General features: G+C 44.8%; 1 protein-coding gene across 1 annotated transcript; it reads right to left on the bottom strand.

The window, feature by feature from the left end:
• Positions 1 to 1227: 1227 nt before the first annotated feature.
• On the bottom strand, positions 1228 to 17443 carry LOC144889627 (protein C-ets-2-like). Its single transcript, XM_078770606.1, has 4 exons — positions 17291 to 17443; positions 16598 to 16716; positions 13072 to 13218; positions 1228 to 1708 (listed from the first exon to the last, which is right to left on the bottom strand). The coding sequence occupies exons 1-4, from the start codon at positions 17391 to 17393 to the stop codon at positions 1643 to 1645; spliced, it is 435 nt and encodes a 144-aa protein (XP_078626732.1). The 5' UTR covers positions 17394 to 17443; the 3' UTR covers positions 1228 to 1642.
• Between the last annotated feature and the right edge of the window lie 7154 nt (positions 17444 to 24597).

Raw genomic sequence — 24597 nt, 5'->3', positions numbered from 1 at the left:
GTCGCTCAAGATTTTGGGTCTCACTATCTGCCATGATCTTTCTTGGGAAAACCACATTTCCAAGCTGGCCTCCAAAGCCAGTCGCCGACTGGGCATCCTCCGTCGTGCGAAGTCCTTCCTCGGCACACCTGAGCTCCTCACCACATACAAGGCTTTCATCCGCAGCTCAATGGAATACAGTTCTCCCCTATGGGCCGGTGCTCCTGCCTCACACCTAGCTCGGCTTCCCGCTGTTGAAACCAAAGCTTTCAGAATTATTGGAATCTCCCGCGATGAAGCTATCTCTGAGGGCCTTTCACTCACTCACCGCAGGCAGGTAGGTGGTCTTTCTGTCTTCTACCGACTCCTCTCCGGCCTTGCACCCCCAGCTCTCTCTGTGCTCTGTCCCCCAAATATTCCTACAGGTCGCACAAGATCTGCCAGCAACCCTCTGATGGTTAAACTGCCGAAATCTCGGCTCTCTGTTCACCTTCACTCTTTCATTCCTCTTTTCTCCCGCCTCTGGAACAAACTCCCTCACTCCCTTCAATCCCACTCCTCCCTCCAGGTCTTTAAAACAGCTGTTCACCACCATCTCTTATCTTCCCCCATCCAAAACCTTGATCTTTTCTACCCCCGCTAATTCACCCCAGATCCACCTTGTTTGAAATTCCAACTTCTTTCCTGGAAGTCCTGGCAGTGTCCATATGTTTTATACCTCTCCCACCGCCCCCTTCCCATGCCCCCCCTCCCCCCAAAGCCCTCGCCCTCTCTCAGATCTCTCGATGTCTCCATGTCTCTCGGTCCCTGCTCTCAAATGTTGTGATTGTGTCCTTCCCCCTCTCTCCCCACATCTTGTCTACCGCTCCCGATGTTATATGTTTTATGTGTCGGTTTGTCTTTCTGTGTGATTAATGTTCGCTCTTTCACGAGCCTCGATCTTGTATACAAAAAAAAAAAAAAAAAAATTCATCAGCAAAAGATTTTTAACCTCAAAATAAAATCATTTCCATGTGATTAAAACTATACGCAGATGCTTGAAAGAGAAAAGAAATCAGTGAATAACTTTATATTTGATGAATAGTATGATAAAATAATGAATAATTTGAAGAGTAGCATAGTAATTATGACAAAATGTTGTTTGTTTGTTTTCACATATAAAAGTACAAAAAACATTAAAATTCTAAAATATACGGTAGAATGGCAATTATTTAATCAGAAAAAAAATTGAATTGACAAACAAAGGTGTTCCATTTGTCACCTCCTAAATAATCTTCATTGTACTTTATTCTCGACCCGTGTGTCAAATATTGATTTTGAACATTTCATTCTTTAACTTTTCTTTATTTTCACAGCAAAATTGTTGCAATCGTTAAGTATGACAAGATAGCAATGAATTTATTTCTTCTTTTTTTTCATTCGTAAAATAATCTTGAGAAACATCTGTTAATACGTTACAGAACAGATAGAAATATCAGGCTTTGCAATTGAGTTGTGTCACCTTATCGGTTTACAGCAGCATATTCAAATCATAATGGTTGCTATAAACTGTGATTATAATGTTTTTATCAATATCAAAATGAACATATTATACATTGATCGCATTTAATACTGTCTTTGCAGAAAGTGATAAATTGATCACAGACATGGCGTTGAGAGTGGTTTACATGTCATCGTGTTCAACTCCCATTAATTTATGCATCTCTCCAGGGGTGAAGTCGATGAGTTTCTGAAATGAAAGATGAACATAAGGTGAATTGTCACAAACATTGCCAACAAAGATTTTTCCTCACTCAGACTCTTTTTGCCTCCTTTTCCTCCTTATTGTGGAGTATCACATGCATGTCATATCATACTGTCCCTCCACTCCTCTGAAGTAATGGCTCATGTCATTTTTAGCCGCGTCGCAGACGCTGGTCATAGAGTGCCCTCTGCTGTTGTTGTTGTTGTTCTTCTTCTTATTCTTCTTCTTCTTGTTGTTCTTGCAGAGAAGACAAAACCTCAAAGCTCCACCCATTCTGGGAACCATAGCTCCACCCATTTGGGAGAGGCTTCATATAAACAAATATCCACCATTTTATTAACTCGCATAGCTTTGAGGCCTGTTTTGTAGGCCCGTGGTGTCTTCCTCTCTCACACAGTTTTATTTCAAATCAAATTCGATATATCATTTCATTTTTCACAGTCGCTAACATAGTTTTAGACTCGGTTGAAAAAAAACGGGAAGAAAATCCGATGAAAGTTGCCCTTTATAGAACGAAATGAATTCTCAAAGGCCTGTAACTTCAAGTCCATTGAGATTTTTTTTTTTAAATCGTGGCATGGTCAGTCATACACCGCCCGAAATAACAGACGGGAAAATGCCGAGATATATATATATATTTTGTGTTAATCGCGGCATGGTCAGTCATACACCGCCCGAAATAAGACGGGAAAATGCCGAGATATATTAAAAATTCGTCCATTTGATGACAATCGTCACGATGAAATATTTAATTTATACGTCGTCACAATAATGTGGAGAGAGGAGCATAGCTTCGTTCACGTGTCGCCACACACGGGAAATTGCCGAGATATTTTTTTTTTTAATCGCGGCATGGTCAGTCATACACCGCCTGAAATAACAGACGGGAAAATGCCGAGATATATTAAAAATTCGTCACCACACACGGGAAATTGCCGAGATATATTTTCACTTTGCACAAAAATAACATCAAGTAATCGAATCAATAGGAATGTCCTGTGCCTATAACATCGACTTTATAGGCAGAGCTGCATCTAGGCATTGTGTAACATCGACGTGGCTTTTGTTTTAATTAAAACTTTTTGTACTTGTTATTCCTTTATAGCATGGAAGAAAATATGTTTGAAGAGTTCGGATTCTCAGTAAATTTTCTTTATGAGTCCCCGTTGGACTTTTTATTATTATTTGTATACAGGATCGAGGCTCGTGAAAGAGCTAACATTTATCACACAAAAAATCAAAACAGACACACAGAGTATATAATAAGGGGAGCTATATAATAAGGGGAGCGGTAGACAAGATGGGGAGAGAAGGGGAAGCACACAAACACAACATTTGAGAGCAGGGACATCGGGAGATCTGTAGGAGGGAGAGGGCTTGGGGGGAGGAGGCGTGGGAAGTGGGTGGGGACTGTGAGAAGTATAAAACACAAGGATACTACAAGGACTTCCAGGAAAGAAGTTGGTATTTCAAAAAAGTGGATCTGGGGTGAAATTAGCGGGGATAGAAAAGATCAAGGTTTTGGATGGGGGAAGATAAGAGACGGTGGCGAACAGCTGTCTTAAAGACAGCTTGTTCCAAAACGGGGGCTTATGGATTGGGTCTCGTCCGTCCGGTGTGTGCGCCTCTGCACCCAAATCTTGGAGATGTACAGACCAATTTTGTTCATACTTTGTACAAAGACAATACATGATGCTATGCATATGCACATCATTTAGTGTCACGGTGCGATCAAAGATGGCCGACTGGCGGCCATTTTAGTTGTAAAAAAAAACCGATGTTGAACACATCCTCAATCATTTCTCAGACCTGGATTTACCAATGTTGTTCAAACTTGGTACACAGATAATGAGGGCCGACATAGGTACACCATTTTCTTTAGAGATCAGATCCATGATGGCCTACTGACGGCCATTTTGTTACTTAAACATGTCCCCAACCATTTCTTGAACAGGCATGGTCCAATTTTGTTCAAGCTTGGCACAAGCACAGCAAATGAGCGATCTCATCAAAGATGGCCGGCTGATAGACTGGCGGCCATTTTAGTTGTAAAAAACCCGATATTGGACACATCTTCAACCATTTCTCAGACATGCGTTTACCAATTTTGTTTAAACTTGGCAAACAGATAATGAATGATAAGTTACATATGCACGTCATTTTCCTGAGATCAGATCCAAGATGGCCAACTGACAGCCTTTAACTCCGCACCACAAAATTACTAAACCCGTTTAGTTTTGACATTTTATGTCCTTTTCTTCTTGTTCAAACAGCAACCTTCAAAACCCCACTCATCATTCTTCCATCACATCAATGACAAATGGTCAACAGCAAAATATACTCACAAATATCATGCTGGGACTTTTAGTTTTACATGCATAGCCAACATCTCTTATTCGACAACACTATGTATGTTGTTAGCACCTTCCATTTGGTTAACGCACGAGGAGGGGGGAGTACTGCAGTGGCATCTTCTTGCCCTTGATATGCCGGATGTTGGTGGAGAATTTCGAGATATAACTGAGTTGGCGAAGTGTGCAAGGAGAGTGAGAGTCCGAATGGGAGGACAGAGTGAAAATCAAAGGTTTGTGGTCAGTCAGGACAGATATTTATCTGGCAGCTAAGAAGTGGCAGAAGTATTTGATGGTGAGGTATAGCTTGAGTCATTCCCGATTGAAGGGTGCTGTACTTGCGCTCTGTTGGTTTCAGCATTTTAAAGAAAACGGCCACTGGACGTCAGTTGGCATCGATGAACTGGTGAACGGCCGCACCCACCGCAACCTCAGATGCGTCTACCATCAGGCATGTTGGCACCTCTGACTTTGGATGAATCAGGAGTGAGTGCATTTTTGATGGTGTGGAAGGCTGACAATGTTGGCTCCGCCCATCAGAACAATTCAGGGTGCTTACCAGTTGTGAGTAACTCATTCTGCAGTGTTGTGGCTGCGTTTAGAATAAATTGATGGTAAAAGTTGATGAGGCCCAAAAACTCTTGCGGTTTATGTTGACAAAAAGGTAATGGGAAATCCCGAATAATCTGCATCTTCTCCTGGAGCGGACAGATGCCTGAGCTTTTAACACAGTGGCTGAGGAAATTCTACTCGGAAATGCCAAATATGCACTTTGTGGGATTGATGACGATGCTGAAGTCCTGCAAAATGGTGAAGAGGAGACTTACTGTCGGTGTTCCTGATGTTCTTCTCGGATTGTGCTGGCGATTAGAATATCATCTATATACACGTAGCAGTAGCAGTATACTATATACACGTAGCAGTAGCGTAGCATCCATTTGATCGATAAAACGTTGAAAGGTTTGTGCAGCATTGCGTAGGCTGAATGGCATCCGATGGAACACCAACAGGCCGGAAGGCATGGTGACTGCTGTCTTTGGGATCTCAACTGGTACACATAAAACATATAATAAGGGGAGCGGTAGACAAGATGGGGAGAGAAGGGGAAGCACAAACACAACATTTGAGAGCAGGGACATCGGGAGATCTGTGGGAGGGGGAGGGCTTGGGGGGGGGGGCGTGGGGAGGTAAAAAACACAAGGACACTGCAAGGACTTCCTGGAAATAAGTTTGTATTTCAAGAAAAAGTGGATCTGGGGTGAATTCGTGGGGGTAGAAAAGATCAAGGTTTTGGATGGGGGAAGATAAGAGATGGTGGTGAACAGCTGTTTTAAAGACCGGGAGGGAGGAGTGGGATTGAAGAGAGTGAGGGAGTTTGTTCCAGAGGCGGGAGAAAAGAGGACTGAAAGAGTGAAGGTGAGCAGAGAGTCTTGATTTTGGCAGTTTAACCATAAGAGGGTTGCTGGCAGATCTTGTGCGACCTGTCGGAATATTTGGGGGACAGAGCACAGACAGAGCTGGGGGAGCAAGGCCGGAGAGGAGTCGGTAGAAGACAGAAAGACCACCAACCTGTCTGCGGTGAGTGAGTGAAAGGCCCTCGGAGATAGCTTCATCACAGGAGATTCCATGATTCTGAAAGCTTTGGTTTCAACAGCCTGAAGCCGAGCTAGGTGTGAGGCAGGAGCAACGGCCCAGAGGGGAGAACAGTATTCCATTGAGCTGCGGATGAAAGCCTTGTATGTGGTGAGGAGAATAATAAATTATAATTGTACGGATTAATGGGAATCTGATGGTATGCACAAATGTGGTCGACGTTGGAGAAGATTGTTGTGCCATGGATTGTAGCGGTAAAGTCCTGAATATGTGGAATAATTTTGGTAATGGTCTGGAACAGTCGGGTTGTTTAAAAACAGGAAGTCCCCACAAGGATGCCAATCCCAGGTGTCGTTTTGGGTACCATGTGTGGCAGTGAAGCCCAATTGTCTTATGTTCCCCCATTGTAACATGTAGTCAAACTTCTGGTGGGCGATACATAATTTTTTCGGTGCCAGTGGGTGAGCACGTGCGAAAACAGGGAGTCCTGTGGTCTTGATGTGATGCATGATCTGGCGTGTTTGATGGGCTGGATTGTCACCAATGGGAGTGGACGGGAAGTCATAAAGTACTTTCTGAAAAGGTCACATGGGTGTGTGGATGGAAGACCTGTGACATTCAGCGATGAAGGGTAGATGCATTACCGAGAACACTAAGCTGTGTTGAGGCATCCAATAGACGGCGATGTTTGATGTCGACAAGGAGATTGAAATGACACAGAAAATCCACACCTAGGATAGATTATCTTGTGTCGGCAACAATAAACACCCACGGAAATGAGCGACGTAAACCCAAATCAAGCTGGAGGAAACGCTTTCCAAAGGTAGCAATAGCACTGTTGTTGATTGCATGTAATGAATATTCCTGTAACTCCTGTCTATTTTCCGTTCAGATGCAGACGGTCGCACAATGCTCACCTCTGCTTCTGTATCCACAAGAGAATGAAGTCTGCTGGTACGATCTACGACGAAGAGATGACGATTGACGTATGGCCTCGGTTAACTCATCACTATTAGTTGTGGGCTTCATCGTGTCCCTGCGGCCGGTACGAGGATGGTACCTTGCATTGACAAGCATTAGTACCGAAGGGCAAATAAGGCACCAACTCCAATCTGGAGTGTTCATGTGTTTATGGCAGGTGCAGGCGAACAGTAGCTTGAGATATATTGCATTTCTCTCTTTCCTACAAAGGGCACACAAAGATGAGCATGACTGGTGTTGCACGGCATGGAGCTCCAGGACAACCTTCTTAAGGTCCGCCATCTCAAAATGTAGCTGTGCGGTGTGCTGTGGTGGAGGTGTCACCTCAGCCACGGTCAGTATAACGGTGTCAATGAGATTATCAGCCAATCCGCAGCGGTGGGTAGTTACAGCTCTACATTAGGTTCAAGTGTCATGCAAATGTGGGGTGGTGCGTTGCAAGAACAACTCTAGAAGGAGCAACTGGTCAACAGGAAGATCAACAGAGGCCATGGTGGTCATTGAGAAGCTGCTATACATGACGCAGTAGTTGTGTGGGTCTTCATTTGTAAAGAGTCGTTGGAAGCAGCAGTGCTCAAAGTGAGTCATGCGCTTTATGAGCACGGCCTTCAAAATTATGTACGGGTTATTTATTGGAGGTTGCTTAGCATATCTTTCACCTCCATCACATACTCTGGTGACAAGGAGCCAACAATGAATTTAAACTACATCGACTCGATAGTAATGGACGTTCCAGGTGACGAATGAATTGCGCTTTGACTTGCACAACCCACAGCTGCGGTTCATTTGGCGAAAATGGCGGCAGCTTGATTGAAACCGCTGCGACAGATGAAGCTGGTTTTAGCGACCAGCAAGAGCATGGCTGGTTGCTCGTTCCCGGCGACTGGTTGCACGATTGTAACTCCTTGTCCATCCATTTGGATCATGTCGGTGTCACCAATTTAGCATGGAAGAAAAAACTTCCGAGGCATTCAGATTCCAAGTGAATTCTCTTCATTCAAACTGCAACCGTCAAAACCCCACTCGTCAATCTTCCAGCTAACCTGGTACAGGAAATCTCTCATCAACCAAAACTCAAGTAAATCTACATGTATAACCCATACGACAATTTTATTTTTACTTGTTATTTCTGGAATTGTCAATTTGTAAATTTGACGTCCACCCTTTTCCGACAGCTCAATTTTCTGGCTTGTTGGCCTTACAAGTTCCATCCTCCGTAGTTTGCCACTTGCCATGTTCCACTTCAACACAAAACCCATCCTTTGACATTCAAATCCCAGATAAGCATTCAACAGTTTCCCAACTTGGGCTTTTACTTCTGACTGTGTCATATATATGTATATATATCAATTGGACATTTAACTCAACTTCATAGAAAGACATACTCTCATTCTCAGCACTAAGATTTCATAGTATGTCCTTTATATTCCAACCCTCATAATATTCCACTGGTAACCATACCTATATAGGTCTGATTGGCCCTTGGGCAAATGTGCCTGGCGGCCCCGCCCATATCAGGCTGATTGACAGCCGTAGTCGGGCCCACCCCTATGATCCCTTTCTATTCCTTTGCAAAGAAATGCGGTTTTGCGTACTTTTCGTGGAATAATTTCAAGCTTCTAAAATTTCGATCAGTTTGCACTTTCCCATTATAAAATGCAGTTGATTCATGTTTAAAACAAGTTTGTCAATTAAAATTTTTTTGAGTTCGTCTGTCAGAAAAGAAGAAGAATCGGGCATTTTTATGTCTCTCATTTTTATAGTTCAGCGATGATGTCCCAAAGTTTAATGTGTTGTTGGATGGAAAATTATCCAAAGATGACTGGTAGGTAATTTATAGGTTCATAAGTTTTATCTTGGTATATTCTTTGAGCATTTATGTTGCATGGAAGAAAAGTACTTTATAGTGTCCGGGAGCCAATGGATTGTCCGGGCCATTCCTACATAAGAAGTCTACCGACATCTTGATATATATATCTTGACATATATATCTTGATATATATATCTTGATATATATATCTTGATATATATATCTTGATATATATATCTTGATATATATATCTTGATATATATATCTTGACATATATATCTTGACATATATATCTTGATATATATATCTTGATATATATATCTTGATATATATATCTTGATATATATATATCTTGATATATATATCTTGATATATATACCTTGATATATATATCTTGATATATATATCTTGATATATATATCTTGATATATATATCTTGATATATATATATCCGCGACCTAACAGTTCCCCCGATTCTTCCCCAACTCACCCGATTCACCCAGACATTGGCCACATCGCGCCATGCCAAATCAATGATAGAAAGGACACGACGACTGGGAAAGAGGAAACGACACAAGGGGTACAGTTCTCAAGACCTCTGGAGGAGGGTATAATTACACTGGTGGAGAAAAGGGGTAGATTACAAGGCAGTGAGGTAAAGACACAGAAGAGATGGGCACTTAATTACCGTCTTATCTTATCCCAGACAGACCACAGACAAACGGAACAAAGCAGACTTACACAGGGATTGTTGGCAGGAAGGGACAGGTAGGTCGATAGCACAAGGTGCACCTTGGCTCGGGGACAGGATAAAGCACGGTCCAGAAGATGCGGGGAGGCCTCACAGCGCTCGGAGGGGACGTCTTGCTTTCTCTAAGCTCGGCGCGCATCTGACGTCACCTCCCCCTCACTGCGCATGCTCAGCGGGGAGTGACACGCCCTCGGCTGGTTGGTTCCGCCCCACTGGGGCCGGTCCACCACTTCCATTGGGTGCGGGGGTTACCGGGCTCCGCCCTTGAAGAGGAGCTGACAGGGAGCCCCTATTTGGTAACCCCGTCGAGCACATGTTTGATGGCGGCTCGTTGGGAAGGCCTGGTGCCCTCCCAACACCCCCTACCAACCAAGCCGGAGTGAGGACGCGCACTTCCTGCGCTCGTTGTTGTTGTTGTTGTTGTTGAACTGTGAGGAAGAGCTGTGGGGAGGTATTGGGAGGTCCTAAACTTCCTAACGGTGCCATACAATCACATTCTGGTGCAACGAAGGGTCAGAATTAATGGAAACGAGTCCTTAACTGACATAGACTAAGAATAACTCGCAAGATGTCCTATAGTTGTCTTGCATGAGATGCGGTGAACCTGGGCACGACATTTAATGGGGGAAATAGGGGGAGGTCGGGTCTACAGAGTGTTGTTTACAGAAAATGGGACTAGGGAATGGGGGATTGGGGATAGTTGGGAAGTATTGAGGAAATAGGGGAATATTTACAAGCGGATATGGATGGATGCAAATCCCATATCCGCAACACTGCACCCTTATCTACCTCGGGGCGGCCCGACCCGATAAATTTTTACCTACTTTAGTGTGGCACTCAGATGTAGTTCCCTCTACTATTAACTCAACCCTGAGTGCGACAGTTTTACAGATGTTCACAAATGAGTAAATATGTCCCCCTGCAACGTTGCACCCTTCTCCTAACAGAAACACACCCACAGGATAACCGAATCACGGAAAGCATCCTCAAACTAAACATACAGCCGGTAGGGAGCATTATTTATACAACACTGATATTTACACTATGATCCAGGACCTGTTCTTTGAGGAACACATGCAGATGTTATGCATAGGGAGAGCACGCATGCCAGCATCGATACACCAACCCACGAGTGCCCTGTGGCCCTACGGCCTTTAATAATGTGCAGAGCACCCCGTCCAAGCACCAAAAGCACCACCCCATTACTCACAGTCAGCACCATCCGGTGCACCAATAAAGTGTTCATAAAAATGCACAATTAAGTGTCCATGGTCACCGGTGGTGTCGCAGCCGGCCAATGTTCTGCCGCTGGTCTTGCCTTCATGGAGTGCACTTGGCCTTCTGGCTTCTTTAGAAATAAAGAAAGGCGCCAACCGCGTCCATTTCTGAATTGTGGCCGTCAGGGGGGCCAACTAAAAGTGGTTCACCTGTATGGCATAGGTGCCACGTTGACCCGGAGGTCCATCCACGGGTGGTGCTTGACCGCAAAAGAACTGCGGTCCATTGTGGGCGGCCACAAAAATTGCGGTCCATATGGTGTATCGATCCAGGCAGCAAGCAGCGGAAGTACAGGCCCACAACTGCGGAGCCAGCACCTCTCTCTCCTCTCTCTCTGCCCCAAAGCCAGGTCCTCGGAGGTGGGAGACAAACGAAGACAAGTGAGTAAGGTGGTAAGGGCGCAAAAGTGCACGCAATACAAGGTAATGCACACTGGGGGCACATGGGAACCAGGTGAGACAGATACGTTCCTACCATACGCCCCCCCCCCCCCCCACCAGGTAACCTACATTGCCCCTCCCTTACCCCTTACTGTATCCACAAAACACAACACTACCCATAAACATCTACTTTACACATCAACAACGTCCCTACTGTCTTCCCCGTTCCTCCCATAAACCAAATTCGTCTTCTCTCCCTCCTAACCAATCAAATTTGCCATTTCCAACTCTCATCAAAATCTGCCATCTCCAACTCAACATCAAAATCTGCCATCACCAATTCATCATCAGTCCCTCCTAAGGAGGGAGAGATGGAATCACCCCAATGTCTCATCCACGTCGTGATGCGTCTCACAAATCCAAACAGCAATTCTCCTTTCCTGCAACACAAAACAAAGAAAACACAGGTGTGGAGTCATCAGCATCACCTCAGGTAAGTGGCTGCGTATGGTGCGACAGGTTCATCAATCCTAACTATTTCCTAAATGACTTTAATAACTTTACATTACCCGGGGTCTTTCCCTGCCAATCCATTGGCCAACTTACACTATTGGTTCTAAAAACCAATTCCCATTGACCAAACTGTGGTGCTTCTCAATTTGGGGTCTCACTCCCCCGATTCATCTCCCGGTGCCCTTGCACAATTTCTGGGCTGGGGCATGTAGCTCTCCCAGCAGGTCTACCCACCTGCACACCTGCACCACCGCAGTTGCCACCCGAGCTTACCTGCTCCTTAACCTAACCTATCTACTGGGGAAGGCCCCTCCTGGCTCTGTCACCCCTTGGTGCCCTCTGGCACTGGGCTACCCGGGTCCGTCCTCCGGATCCTCGGACCCCATCAACAACTACCGGCTCCCAGAGCCCACCTGCGGCCTCACCTGGCCGACATCCTCACAGTGGTGGAGTGCCCAAACCAACTACACACACTAACAGGCTACACGCCCAGCCATTTCCACAACACTAATGCACCCATCCAATCATCATTCTTCCACCCGCACCACAGATGCCAATATCCAACCACAATTTACCTATACCCTCTACCTAACACTAACACTACCCGCCCCGGGTATCCATGATGGGGGTCCACTCTTCCCCCATCCACACCTTTGCACCACGCACACCACTCCATACCACTTACTCCAACTCTCTCCACACCACTCATTCTCTGCTCCATATATTCCACACACCTGTACTTGCACACCTGTGCTCTCATACTTGGTGCCGCCTGCACCCTTCTCTCCCCCAAGCGCATTCGCGCTGATCCACAACACTCACTACTCACCATGACACTCATCCGCAATGCTCTCTCATTCATCACTTGTACACTCACACACACCTCGGAGTGAGGACGCGCACTTCCTGCGCTCGTTGTTGTTGTCGTTGTTGTTGTTGTTGTTGTTGAACTGTGTGGAAGAGCTGCGGGGAGGTATTGGGAGGTCCTAAACTTCCTAACGGTGCCATACAATCACATTCTGGTGCAACGAAGGGTCAGAATTAATGGAAACGAGTCCTTAACTGACATAGACTAAGAATAACTAGCAAGATGTCCTATAGTTGTCTTACATGAGATGCGGTGAACCTGGGCACGACATTTAATGGGGGAAATAGGGGGAGGTCGGGTCTACAGAGTGTTGTTTACAGAAAATGGGACTAGGGAATGGGGGATTGGGGATAGTTGGGAAGTATTGAGGAAATAGGGGAATATTTACAAGCGGATATGGATGGATGCAAATCCCATATCCGCAACAATATATATATATATGTATATATATATATGCTTCCTTATCTCATGGAAGACAGCATTTTTGCTGGAAACAACTTGAGTGCAACAGATATTATGAAATGTTGGAGGAAAGAAGCTGAGTCTGCGTCACTTGTAAGTAGAGGATTGATTAATGTGAGGTCAAAATAGTTTAAGATATCTGCCCACACCATGGCTAGCTTATGTTTGAGATCCCATTTGGAAAATGTAAGATTCAAGTGGCTTTACTTGTTTGCAAAAACAATAACGCCAACCAATATGCTTTCTTCGTTTCACCTTTTAAGAAGGAATGTGGCTGATAGATGGCATAGGACGAGGAAGACAAGACAAGTACAAAGGAAATGGAATTGACAAACAGGAGGAATCAGCAGGTTGTACTCACCGATATGTCACAGACAAAACAGTAGGTATATCTCTTCCCTGGGGTTTTTCGCAGAATATTCTTGTCATAATAATAGCGCAGGCCTCGACTCAACTTTTCATAGTTCATAGTTTGCTTGTTCTTGCGCTCTCCCCAGCGCCGTGCAACCTTCAGCAGAAACAATGTAAAACGTTAGAATGAGGATCAAAAAGGGGTACAAAATCGTTACCAAATTAGCTATATGCTTCAAATATACAGTGCATTCAGAAAGTATTCAGACCCCTTCACTTTTTTCACATTTTGTTATTTTGCAGCCTTTTGCTGAAATCGTTTAAATTCATTTTTTCCCTCATCAATCTACACTCAATACCCCATAATGACAAAGAGAAAACAGGATTTTAGAAAGTTTTGCAAATTTATTAAAAAGAAAAAACTGAAATATCACATTTACATAAGTATTCATACCCTTTGCTATGACACTTGAAATTTAGCTCAGGTGCCGCCATTTCTCTTGATCATCTTTGAGATGTTTCTACACCTTGATTGGAGTCCACCTGTGGTAAATTCAATTGATTGGACATGATTTGGAAAGGCACACACCTGTCTATATAAGGTCTCACAGCTGACAATGCATATCAGAGCAAAAACCAAGCCATGAGGTCGAAGGAACTGCCTGCAGAGCTCAGAGACAGGATTGTGTCGAGGCACAGATCTGGGGAAGCCTAAAACAAAAATGTCTGCTGCATTGAAGGTTCCCAAGAGCACAGTGGCCTCCATAATTCTTAAATGGAAAAAGTTTGGAACAACCAGCACTCTTCCTAGATCTGGCCGCCTGGCCAAACTGAGCAATCGGGGGAGAAGGGCCTTGGTAAGAGAAGTGACCAAGACCCCGATGAACCCGATGGTCACTCTGGCTGAGCTCCAGAAATCCTATGTGGAGATGGAAGAAACTTCCACAAGGACAACCATCACTGCAACACCCCACCGATCTGGGCTTCATGGCAGAGTGGCCAGATGGAAGCCAAACAGTTCAATCTTGGTTTCATCATCTTGTTTCATCTTGTTTCTCACAGTCTGAGAGTCCTTTAGGTCCTTTTTTGCAAACTCCAAGCGGGCTTTCATGTGTCTTTCACTGAGGAGAGGCTTCCGTCTGGCCCCTCTGCCATTAAGCCCAGATCGGTGCCTCGACACAATCCTGTCTCTGAGCTCTGCAGGCAGTTCCTTCGACCTCATGGCTTGGTTTTTGCTCTGATATGCATTGTCAGCATTGAGACCTTATATAGACAGGTGTGTGCCTTTCCAAATCATGTCCAATCAATTGAATTTACCACAGGTGGACTCAAATCAAGGTGTAGAAACATCTCAAAGATGATCAAGAGAAATGGGAGGCACCTGAACTAAATTTTATGTGTCATAGCAAAGGGTATGAATACTTATGTAAATGTGATATTTCAGTTTTTTCTTTTTAATAAATTTGCAAAACTTTATAAAATCCTGTTTTCTCTCTGTCATTATGGGGTATTGAGAGTAGATTGATGAGGGAAAAATGAATTTCAACGATTTCAGCATAAGTCTGCAACATAACAAAATGTGAAAAACTTTAAGGGGTCTGAATACTTTCTGAATGCAGTGTATCATCATATATATCATCATACATGTCATCATATATATCATCATTGACAACAAAAATATTGCTCAGTTGAATAGTTAGCCAGCTGCCTGAATTATTGGCTGGTTTTGGTCCTCCAATAGATTTAAATGTACTTTCAATGCTGTTCTATTGGACTATCAGCAGGTGGCAGTACATCGTCAGACCTACAGTTCTTTGAAAATCATGTTTCCGGTGCAGCTCCCGACTGTGGGTAGCATTGTTTGCTGTGAGCATCGCTGATGCAGGGCCCCTGTAAATTTGAGCAGGAATTTGTAATTTGCTCAGGGTGCCGGCAATAGCTCACCTCCTCTTTGTGGCAAGCGGGGCGCTTTTTGGCAATTCCACACAGTGGGAAATTTTACGTACATCAACTGACGATGTCAAGCGGAACGCCCAGTTTAGAGGCAGGCAATAAGGTGCAGGCAATAAGGTGCAGGCAATAAGGTGCAGGCAATAAGGTGCAAGCAACGTTAGAGCAACTTATTGTGAGGATGTTGATGAGCCACTGTGAACTCAATAAGCTTCTCCAACATCCAATGTCCTCTGGATGCACATTTAAAAGAGTGCCAAGAGGAGCCAATTGGACAGTGGTGCAGAACTGAGTGCAGCCAGCATAACTCAGAGAAACATGAGTACCACTAATCGGAGACAGTGGGAGGGTGTATATCAATAGCCTTCAGGGGAGCAGAATGGATATACATAGCTCCTCCCAATCGATTAAATACTCTTTGCATGTTAATTTGAATGCTGTACTTGATTTAAGTTCAACATAACTAGACCACAAATGTCTTCATCTTCATCTTGATGGAGTACTGCTCTCCCCTTTGGGCTGGCTCCAGAGTCATGTACACAATCAAGCTATACAACTTACCAAAAATAGGTCAAATGTCAGACCAGACCACAATTAAGTCAGTGTGGCCAATTAGAAAAAATAGACTTCCGCGACACCCATCGTTTAGATATACGTGAGCACATAACCCTTTGCCAAATGAAAAAAACTAAGACACCATAGCAGTGTTTACCTGCTTTAGTCTGTAGTGGTTGTGAAAAGGTATTTTTGTGCCAAATATTGTCTGGGGTATAATTATAAATATTTAGAAGGTCAATCACCTTAATTTTGCAAATAAAATCCTGAAAGATACTCGAATTAAAAATGTTTTTAGGCATTCTTATAGGGGATGTTTGAAAGCACCTGTTGCGCCAATTTTCATCTCTATGGACTCTTATACAAGGGAATGGGGAGGCAAAAGGTGTGATATTTAATGTTTCACCTTTGACCCCTTTATATCAGACCTGGCGTGGGGCCAGATTAGACAGAAAATATGGTAAGAATCTGGGTGTATTGGATGAAAGTAAATTAAATAGATTGCAAATTTTAAAATGATTAGCTCAGGAATTAAGGAATTGCGTACAATTGTAATTCCTTTCTTCCATGTAAGTGCTGCTTCATCAAGATGGAAAATAAAGAAGAAATGCCAGAAAAACAATGTCCCTCTCTCCAACTTCCTTTAGGAGGAGAGGAGGCATGAATAGTGGGCAAGATTGAATCAAAATAACTTCTACCCCTATTAACCCTACCCAAATCCACCTCTTTCCAAATCCCCAGTTTTTCCTTCCTGAAAGTTTGCTTCTGTAGCCATCTTGTCTACCCTGTGCATCCTCCCTTATTCCCCTTATTATTCTCCACAGACCCTACTTCCCATATTTCTCCAAGTCTCCCTCCATGTTGTCCCTTAACTTTGCTGTTGATGTGTTTCCTCCCTCTCTTTCAACTGTTCCTTTTGTTCCGGTACATCCTGTTCCATTCTATATTCTCGCTCATCCACGATCCTCGACTTTGTACACAAAAAGAGCAATGACGTGGTTCGTTGGCTGCAAAAATTCTAAAATTAACACCTCATCTGGCTTCAAGAGCTTGAATTCCCATTCTCGGCCTGTCCACCTCGCCACGTCCTGGCTCGCAGACTCTGTGAGGATCTCCAAAAGAAACTGCCACAGTTGCACAGGACCTCCTCCTAAAATGGACAAAACACACTTTTACTCCTCTCTTATAATAACAATCTGAATTTGATATAAAAGAAGGGAGAAAAAAAATGAATTAAAAATGGCGGTTGCAGGAAAGCTCAGTTGATAACTTGTTCACCACTGCGCTGTATAATCTGCATTTGATCTCCGATGGGTTAGAATAAGTCAACTCCGCCATATTGGATTAATGCTCAATGGGGGCTTTTCACTTCAGAGCACAAAATATTCTGTTGGGGGAATAAGCCACCCATCTTGTCTTCAATTTGATTGGGGATGTTAAAGAACATAGCTCCGACATAGCGACACATGATATCTTTCATGAATAGTAGGCCAGCATGTTTTGGGACCTTTTGTTTAATCTTCTGTTTCAAGACCAGAACCCTTTGTTTATTCAACACTACTAAAACCAGGTAGGAGTGCTGTGTTGTAGCCGTGGCAATGCCATTACACGCTAAATGTGTCAAAACTCCATTGTATTCTCTTGAAACGAGCCCAAAAACTAATTATTAGTCAATCATGCTGTGTATGTACCCAATCAGCATTCGAGACCACAGCCCTGTTCACCTGAGTAAGTAGAGAGAGACGTTGCTGACACAATTGGCCCCATTGCATGTTCTCCCAGCTGAGAAACTTTATTTTCAAGTGCGTCGTTCAGCCCATCATCCATTGTTGTTATTAATCCATCCTGCTGCAAAAACTCGGCTTTGACATCTCCTGCGGTCGAAAGATTTTAGGAGAATTGAGGAGCTGGGGAGAAGTGGAATCAGAGATTATGATGGATGAATTCATCATAATAAAGAACACTACAGCGTAGTCAATGGTACGCCATTGCAATCCCCCATGCTTACCACCGAAAGCGAAGTTGAAAGATAGCAAAACGTTCCACCAGAAATGATCAAATATCAAATTTAGAGTCCATTTTTTCCCCTGTTTTGACCCCAAGTCCCTACCGTCTGGGGCATGAACCAGGGGTCAAATCCAAAAAATTGTTACATATTTCATGCTTCCCCCAATGTTGATTGCAGAAACAAAATTTCATTTAAAGAAATGTTTTAAAATGTGCCAAATTGCATTTGTTGGCATTTGACCTTTTGACCCCACCCCAGGGGGCGCAGCCAAAATGATACTGCTCTTGCACCTTCTTGTCATGTGGTGATCATAACTATCAAGTTTGGTGAATTTCTGCACAACAGATTAGGAGACGATAACGGGCCAGACAGACAGACAGAGGGACAGAGAGCCGATTACAATTTTCCCACATTTTATTCACAAAGTGTGGGGTTAACAAGGAAGCAAATCTTCATTGGAGACACATTCCCCCTTTCCTCCCCCCAACCCGCACATTAAAATGGAACGTGTAGATTTTACATCTACTTATAGCCGGCGAAGCCGGTGTTGTGAATGAACGCGTATTATGTTGAAAAGCCAGATTTTGCTGGATCCTTTGAGAATTTCGAAGCTTTGACGCACCAAATCGCTCCATGGAGGCCGCCATCTTGCGGATGCGGAAGTATGCATAAACAATTGCGAAAAAGTTCAATAGAGGCTTTGGCTTCGCCGGCTCATTGCGGCTTTGCAGTCGGGTCATATTATGTATTGTAGCGGTTACCTTATGTGCATGTAGCGATTACCTTATTTGGTCATAATACACGGCACGGGCCTGTGGGGCTTTTGGTTGTGTGGATGTGACGCACGCGCGGTTGTCGGAGCCACGCCCTCCGAAGAGGGTTTTGGCTTTATAAAAGCGTGACGACTTCCGTTCGCGTTAGAGTGTGCTGGAGATTCCTGTTTGAATAAACAAGCTTTGAACCCTACGAAATGGCCTCATCTTGTCGCCTTCCGCAACTTCTAAACTGGTGACCCCGGCTGCCCCCGAACGGAGTCGGGGGCTGCAAACGAACACGGCAGTTTCGATCGAACTGCCGGAGTTTTGGCGACGACGAGCGGCCATGTGGTTCACGCACCGCGCTCGGCTCCTCCTCTATGACTGGATGGGCGAGCCTGCTCCAGGACCCTCCGAAGGGACGCAGTTAAGGGATGTGGGTGGCACTGCTGCTCATCTCTTGCGCGCGCACTGACGTTGGCGGCACGGCTGCTTCGTTACCTTCGCACGTGCTGCTGCTCATCTCTTGCGTGCGCACTGACGTTGGCGGCACGGCTGCTTCATTACCTTTGCGCGCGCTGCTGCTCATCTCTGGCGCGCGCACTGACGTTGGCGGCATGGCTGCTTAGTTACCTTCGAGCGCACTGCTGCTCGTCACCTTCACGCAACTTCACTCTACAACTACAGCTGCAACTCGCGCAACTACTTCTCCGACTCTGCCACCTCGGGAGGCCCCCGAGGAACCTCGGCAGCCTCCCCCAAGGACTTGACCAGCCCCTCGGTTGGCTCAACCGCTTTTCGCGTGCATCGAGGCCGAGCACTGCTCGAGCCTTCTCGGCACTGCCCGCGACCTGCAACCTCGGGAGGCCCGCGAGGACCCTCGGCAGCCTCCCCCGAGGACTTGACCAGCCCCTCGGTCAGCTCAACCCCACGGCAGTGTTTTTTCACGCGTACCGAGGCCGGGCACTGCTCGAGCCTTCTCGGCACTGCCGAGCGCGCCTGCGAACTACGTACATGCCCGTGGCGTGCATTTTGGGGGGACGCATGTAGCGGTTACCTTATGCGCATGTGGCGGTTACCTTATGTGCATGTAGCGATTACCTTATTTGGTCATAATACACGGCACGGGCCTGTGGGGCTTTTGGTTGTGTGGACGTGACGCACGCGCGGTTGTCGGAGCCATGCCCTCCGAAGAGGGTTTTGGCTTTATAAAAGCGTGACGACTTCCGTTCGCGTTAGAGTGTGCTGGAGATTCCTGTTTGAATAAACAAACTTTGAACCCTACAAAATGGCCTCGTCTTCTCGCCTTCCGCAACTTCTAAAGTATAATAATAAAAGGCAGTGTCCGTCCGTCCATCTGTCTCCTCCATAACTCCAAAACCATAAAATCTAATGGCCGCAAACTTTGCATGCACACACCTGGACCTCCAACAAATTGCAAGGATGAAAACTGGGTGTTTGGGTGTGTTATAACACCCTTTTTGAAGATTATTAACGAGGTGCTCATAATAAAAACACCCGATGTGGTGGTGTACCTATATGGCGGCCCGCCATCTTGGTCAGCCCACTGCACCTGGCTGGGTTATAAAGCCGCCATTTTGTTGCGTCCTACTCAAATGTGCCTTGCCTTGGAAACACGATCATCATTACCTAATTGAAGCATATCAAAATCTGGATTCGGATATGAGGATTGGATGCTGTAGACTAAACAATGTCCAAATCTGGAGTGAAATCTGACAACATTTACCATTTCTAGTGATTTTTATAACTAAATGTATATATGCATTTATTTAAGCGAGGCTGTCATTCTCATTCATGGATTAGTTGTTTTTTTATTTAACTGAATAATAATCATTACATAATTGAAGCATATCATCAAAATCTGGATTCGGATATGAGGATTGGATGCTGTAGACTAAATAAACGTCCAAATCTGGAGAGAAATCTGACAAAATGTACCATTTCTAGCGATTTTTATAACTGAGTGTATATATGCATTTATTTAAGCGAGGCTGTGATTTTCATCCTGGGGTTAGTTGTTTTTTATTTAACTTGATAAGTTTTAACTTAATTCATACTTCCATGGGATAGGGTGCCAAGCCACTGTACCTGTGATCTGTTTTTAAAATTCATCCGCCATTTCAACCAGAAGGAATCAGCTTGCTATCGCTTGCCAAGCCAGCCGTTCCTTATCATCCATTTAATTAGAGTGCTTGCTGAACGCTAATCGCTAATCAGGCTTCTTTTGCAAGCCATGGCGTTATAGTCAGGTTCACTATGTTTTTTCGTTCAAAATCATGGTAGATTAGCAAACCTATACATTTTTGGAAACGTTATTACATCGAAAATCTGAAAATCAATGTTTACATTTGCGGTGATACCTGTATGGCCGCCATTTTGGATTTTCAAAATGGCCGCCATAAAAACACATATTTTGCTCTATTTCTGCCTCTAATTACCCTAAAAACTTTTTAAAATATACTAAGCCTATGTTTTCAGGTACAAGGAATCCATTGGTGACAATCAGACTTCTGACTGTAACAGTTCTTTCTTTTTTCAGGAAATATGCATCCAGGGAGCAGCCATTGATACAAAAAAAATTCCGTTAATATATTTATTTTACATATTAACTATCTTGGTGGAGGTGTTTATGGTGGTTGTTCTTCTTGTGTATTTTCAGTGCATAACTCATCATGAGTGAAGATCCTGATGGAAGCAAGTTGTCTTTGGGCACGTCCAAGGAGTCTGTAGACTGGAAACTGTGCATCATTTGCCAGGAGAAAAACACTAACAAAGGGACAGTTGTTCTAAATCCCAGGACAGAATCCTACCAGAAGTTACTGGACATAGTGGCCGAAAGAGCCAGCCTACAGGATGGAGAATATGTTGCTATCCAAAGACGTCTCCAGGACTGCACAAAACAAATGATGCTCGAAGCGAAAACAACGTGGCATCGAAGCTGCTATTCTGACGCCACTAATCAGATATCCTTGCAGCGCGCCAGGGAACGCTTTGAACATTCCATGTCCACAGGAAGGTATGCTGTCAAAAAACGTGGCCATAAGAGAACAAGCTCAGAAATGGAAGCAAACACACCAACCACATCAACGACATTCACACGATCTGCAACAGAACCTTTGTCGAAAGATCAATGTTTCTTCTGTCAAGTGGATGACGGCCAGCGTCTCTTCACTGTCCGAACCAGAAACTCTGGGAATGCACTTAGGCAAGCGATACAAATTACCCAAGACCCGGTGCTGATGACGAGGTTAAACAATGCAATCTCACCAAGTGATGCCCATGCAATCGATGTGAGATACCACAAGCTGTGCTGGACGAATCATGTGTTTCGTGTCCTCAGGGATGATGTCAGAAACCAAGCCAGGCCCACAACGGCAGACCTACCAATGCAGATGCCATGCTTGATTGAGTTGATCAATATTGTAGACATTCAAACTAAAAAAAAAGCATATCTTCCCATGGATGCCATTGAGACAACATACATCTCGATGCTGGGAGGTAGTGATGAGGCAGAGAAGCACACACCGACGTTGACCCGACAATGGCTGAAGGACAAGATGCTCTCAGAGTTGCCAAGTGTAACGTCTGTGAGACAGAAAGACAGACGAAGCCTTCTGTTCTTTTTTGCCCTGAAGCCTGCGAGGAAGATATGGTCCACACGTCTATGATGCAAGACCATGCAAGTGAAATGGATAACGCAAAGATGCTCTACAAAACAGCTAAGCTAATACGCAGACACATTACAGACTTCACCGAGGAGAAGAAGCAGATCGATACAGTCACAGTAGCAAGCATAAAAGAAGATGTTCCAACTGAGTTGTACAGCCTGATACGATGGATTTTGGTAGGACCCGAAGAAGAGCTACAGACAGAGATGAGGAGCAGGACAGTCGACCGATCAGCACTGACCATAAGTCAGAACATAATGTATGCTTTCAAGACCCGAAGGCAGGTGCAACACAAACCCAAGCAAGCACTGGACACATTCCGGACACAGTGTGTACGAGAAAATCCACAGGTTCTAGGGTTTGCACTTAGTGTTCACCATGACACCAGAAACAAGAAGTTGGTGCACCTCCTCCACGCACAGAACTATTGTGTACCTTATGGCCGTGCCCTGCTCCTGGAAACATCAATTGCCAATGCTGTTGTAGAAAATACAAGAGAGTTCAATGGCCTGTATGTACCACCGTTCCTCAAGAAAGGGTCGTTTGTGTTCTTTGCTATTGACAACACTGACTTTGCAGAGGACACAGCTGATGGGAAAGGAACCACACATGGGACAATCACTGCTGTGTATCAAAAGGCAAATGCTACTGGAGAAACCATCGCACCCAGCCTGGAACTTCGTGAGGCAAAGAACCTATCGGTTCTTCCGTATCATGTTCCCATCAAGCCATGCAGCAAACCAAAGCCTGGGCCAGACAGGAGAGCGAACGAGTTTGAGGTCGACAACACAGGTGTTCCTGCATCATATGAACTGACCACCCTAGGTTGGGTCATAGCTTCTGCTCTTTCTAGAGCAAAGGAGAATGGAGAACCGAGCCAAATCCCAGGTTGGGCAGGATTCAAATCACTAGTGTCAGTTGGCCAATCTCTGACCCAAGTTGGTGCACTACCACTGCTGCCAGAAGTTGCACATGAGTGGTCTACGATGCTGACTGTGATCCTGCAAGTGTCCGAATTGAAGACGTTGGTCATTGGTGAAGAATTCCCAACAGTGATTACATTCGACATGGCCTTGTACGAGAAGGCAGTGCAGTTGCTGGATGCAAGACTTGATCTGAAAGGAGCAGTTGTCCCCAGCCTGGGTGAGTTACATACTGTGATGGCTGCGCTGAGAGCTCTAGGAACCTCCATAGAAAACTCCGGGATAGATGATGCATGGATTGAGGCTGCTGTATACGGCTCTGCCACAACGAGACAGATCCTCAAGTGCGCCCACTACAAGAGAACCCTTCGGGCACACATCCATACTTACATGGCTCTATATGAACTTGTCCTGGAACAATTCTTCACAGAGAAGCCCAACCTTAAAGCCATCTGCTTGAAACCAGCAGATTAGGTCCACGAAGCTTGTGCAAAATCAGCAACTGACAGAAGCACGAGTCCAGAAATCGTGACTATGGCCAAGGACGAGCTACTGCACACCCTCACCAACGAAGATGTCATTCAACAGCTGAAAACGTGGGAAGCACAGAAATCTTCAAACGCGATGTTCAAGTCCTTGATGAACTACATCCAGAGTTGAAAACATCTTGTACTTTGTCGAGGCATCCAGGAGTTCAGATCTCGTTCTCCACCTGCAAGCAGGGGAGGCACTAAGCAAGCTATTCTTTGCCATGGATCGAATAAAATACAAGCGTCTCTGGCCACGGTACATCGCAGACATGCATGAGTTGAAGACAAGTCATCCAAGAACCTGGTGTGAACTTCAAGACGGGAACATATCTGTCACCAAGAGTGTCATCCCATTTGTCTCTATTGGAGCAGATCACGCATGCGAACAACTCAACAGGATGATGAAGATCCACTCTGGGTTAATTGGCATTTCCAATAATGCCAACGCTCGTCAACGGTTCTTCTTGGCCACACCAGAGATGTCACGTCTTTCAGGAGAATTCAAAGAGCAAATCGATGTTGCTGTCGACAAGCCACAAGAGCATCATCATTTACAATCAAGTGCCGTCAAGAAAGAGCATGAAAACGTTGACCGGATAAAGGCTGCCATACTGAGTCATGGCAATCCATTCGCTGCTGAAGGTGACCAGCTCTACAACTTCATCACACAGGCATATGTTCCACAAGAGTATGTCCCACAGATTCTGAATATCGACGACACTGGCCAGAAGCTCTATGTGGATTACATTGCTGAACGCATCAATGGAGATCTCAGTTTGTGGGCACCAGTCAAGAAGCAGAATAACAAAATGTACATGTCAGGAAACAAAAAGCAAACAGTCAAGATCCGTGACCAGTCAGTCGATCTGAAAGAAACGAAAGACCTGTATGGTCGGTTGATGGTACTAGCCACATCAAGCCGTGACATCGATCAGAAGAATGCAATTGGGAACTATGAGTTCACTCTTACCCCCAGAGCACTGTTTGCACCTGATGGCTCGATCCTTCCATGCAGTGATAAGTCAAAGCTGATCCAGAGCCTCGAGAACTTCAGTAAAACGAATGAAAATCATACTGATGCACAAGCAGCAGAATCAACAGAACAGACTGATGATATTGCCGATGC

The sequence above is a fragment of the Myxine glutinosa genome, chromosome 1 (assembly GCF_964187855.1).
Source record: "Myxine glutinosa chromosome 1, kmMyxGlut1.1, whole genome shotgun sequence".
NCBI lineage: Eukaryota > Metazoa > Chordata > Myxini > Myxiniformes > Myxinidae > Myxine > Myxine glutinosa.
The sequence above is the reverse complement of the archived record's forward strand: the minus strand, read 5'-3'. Positions and strand labels throughout refer to the sequence as shown.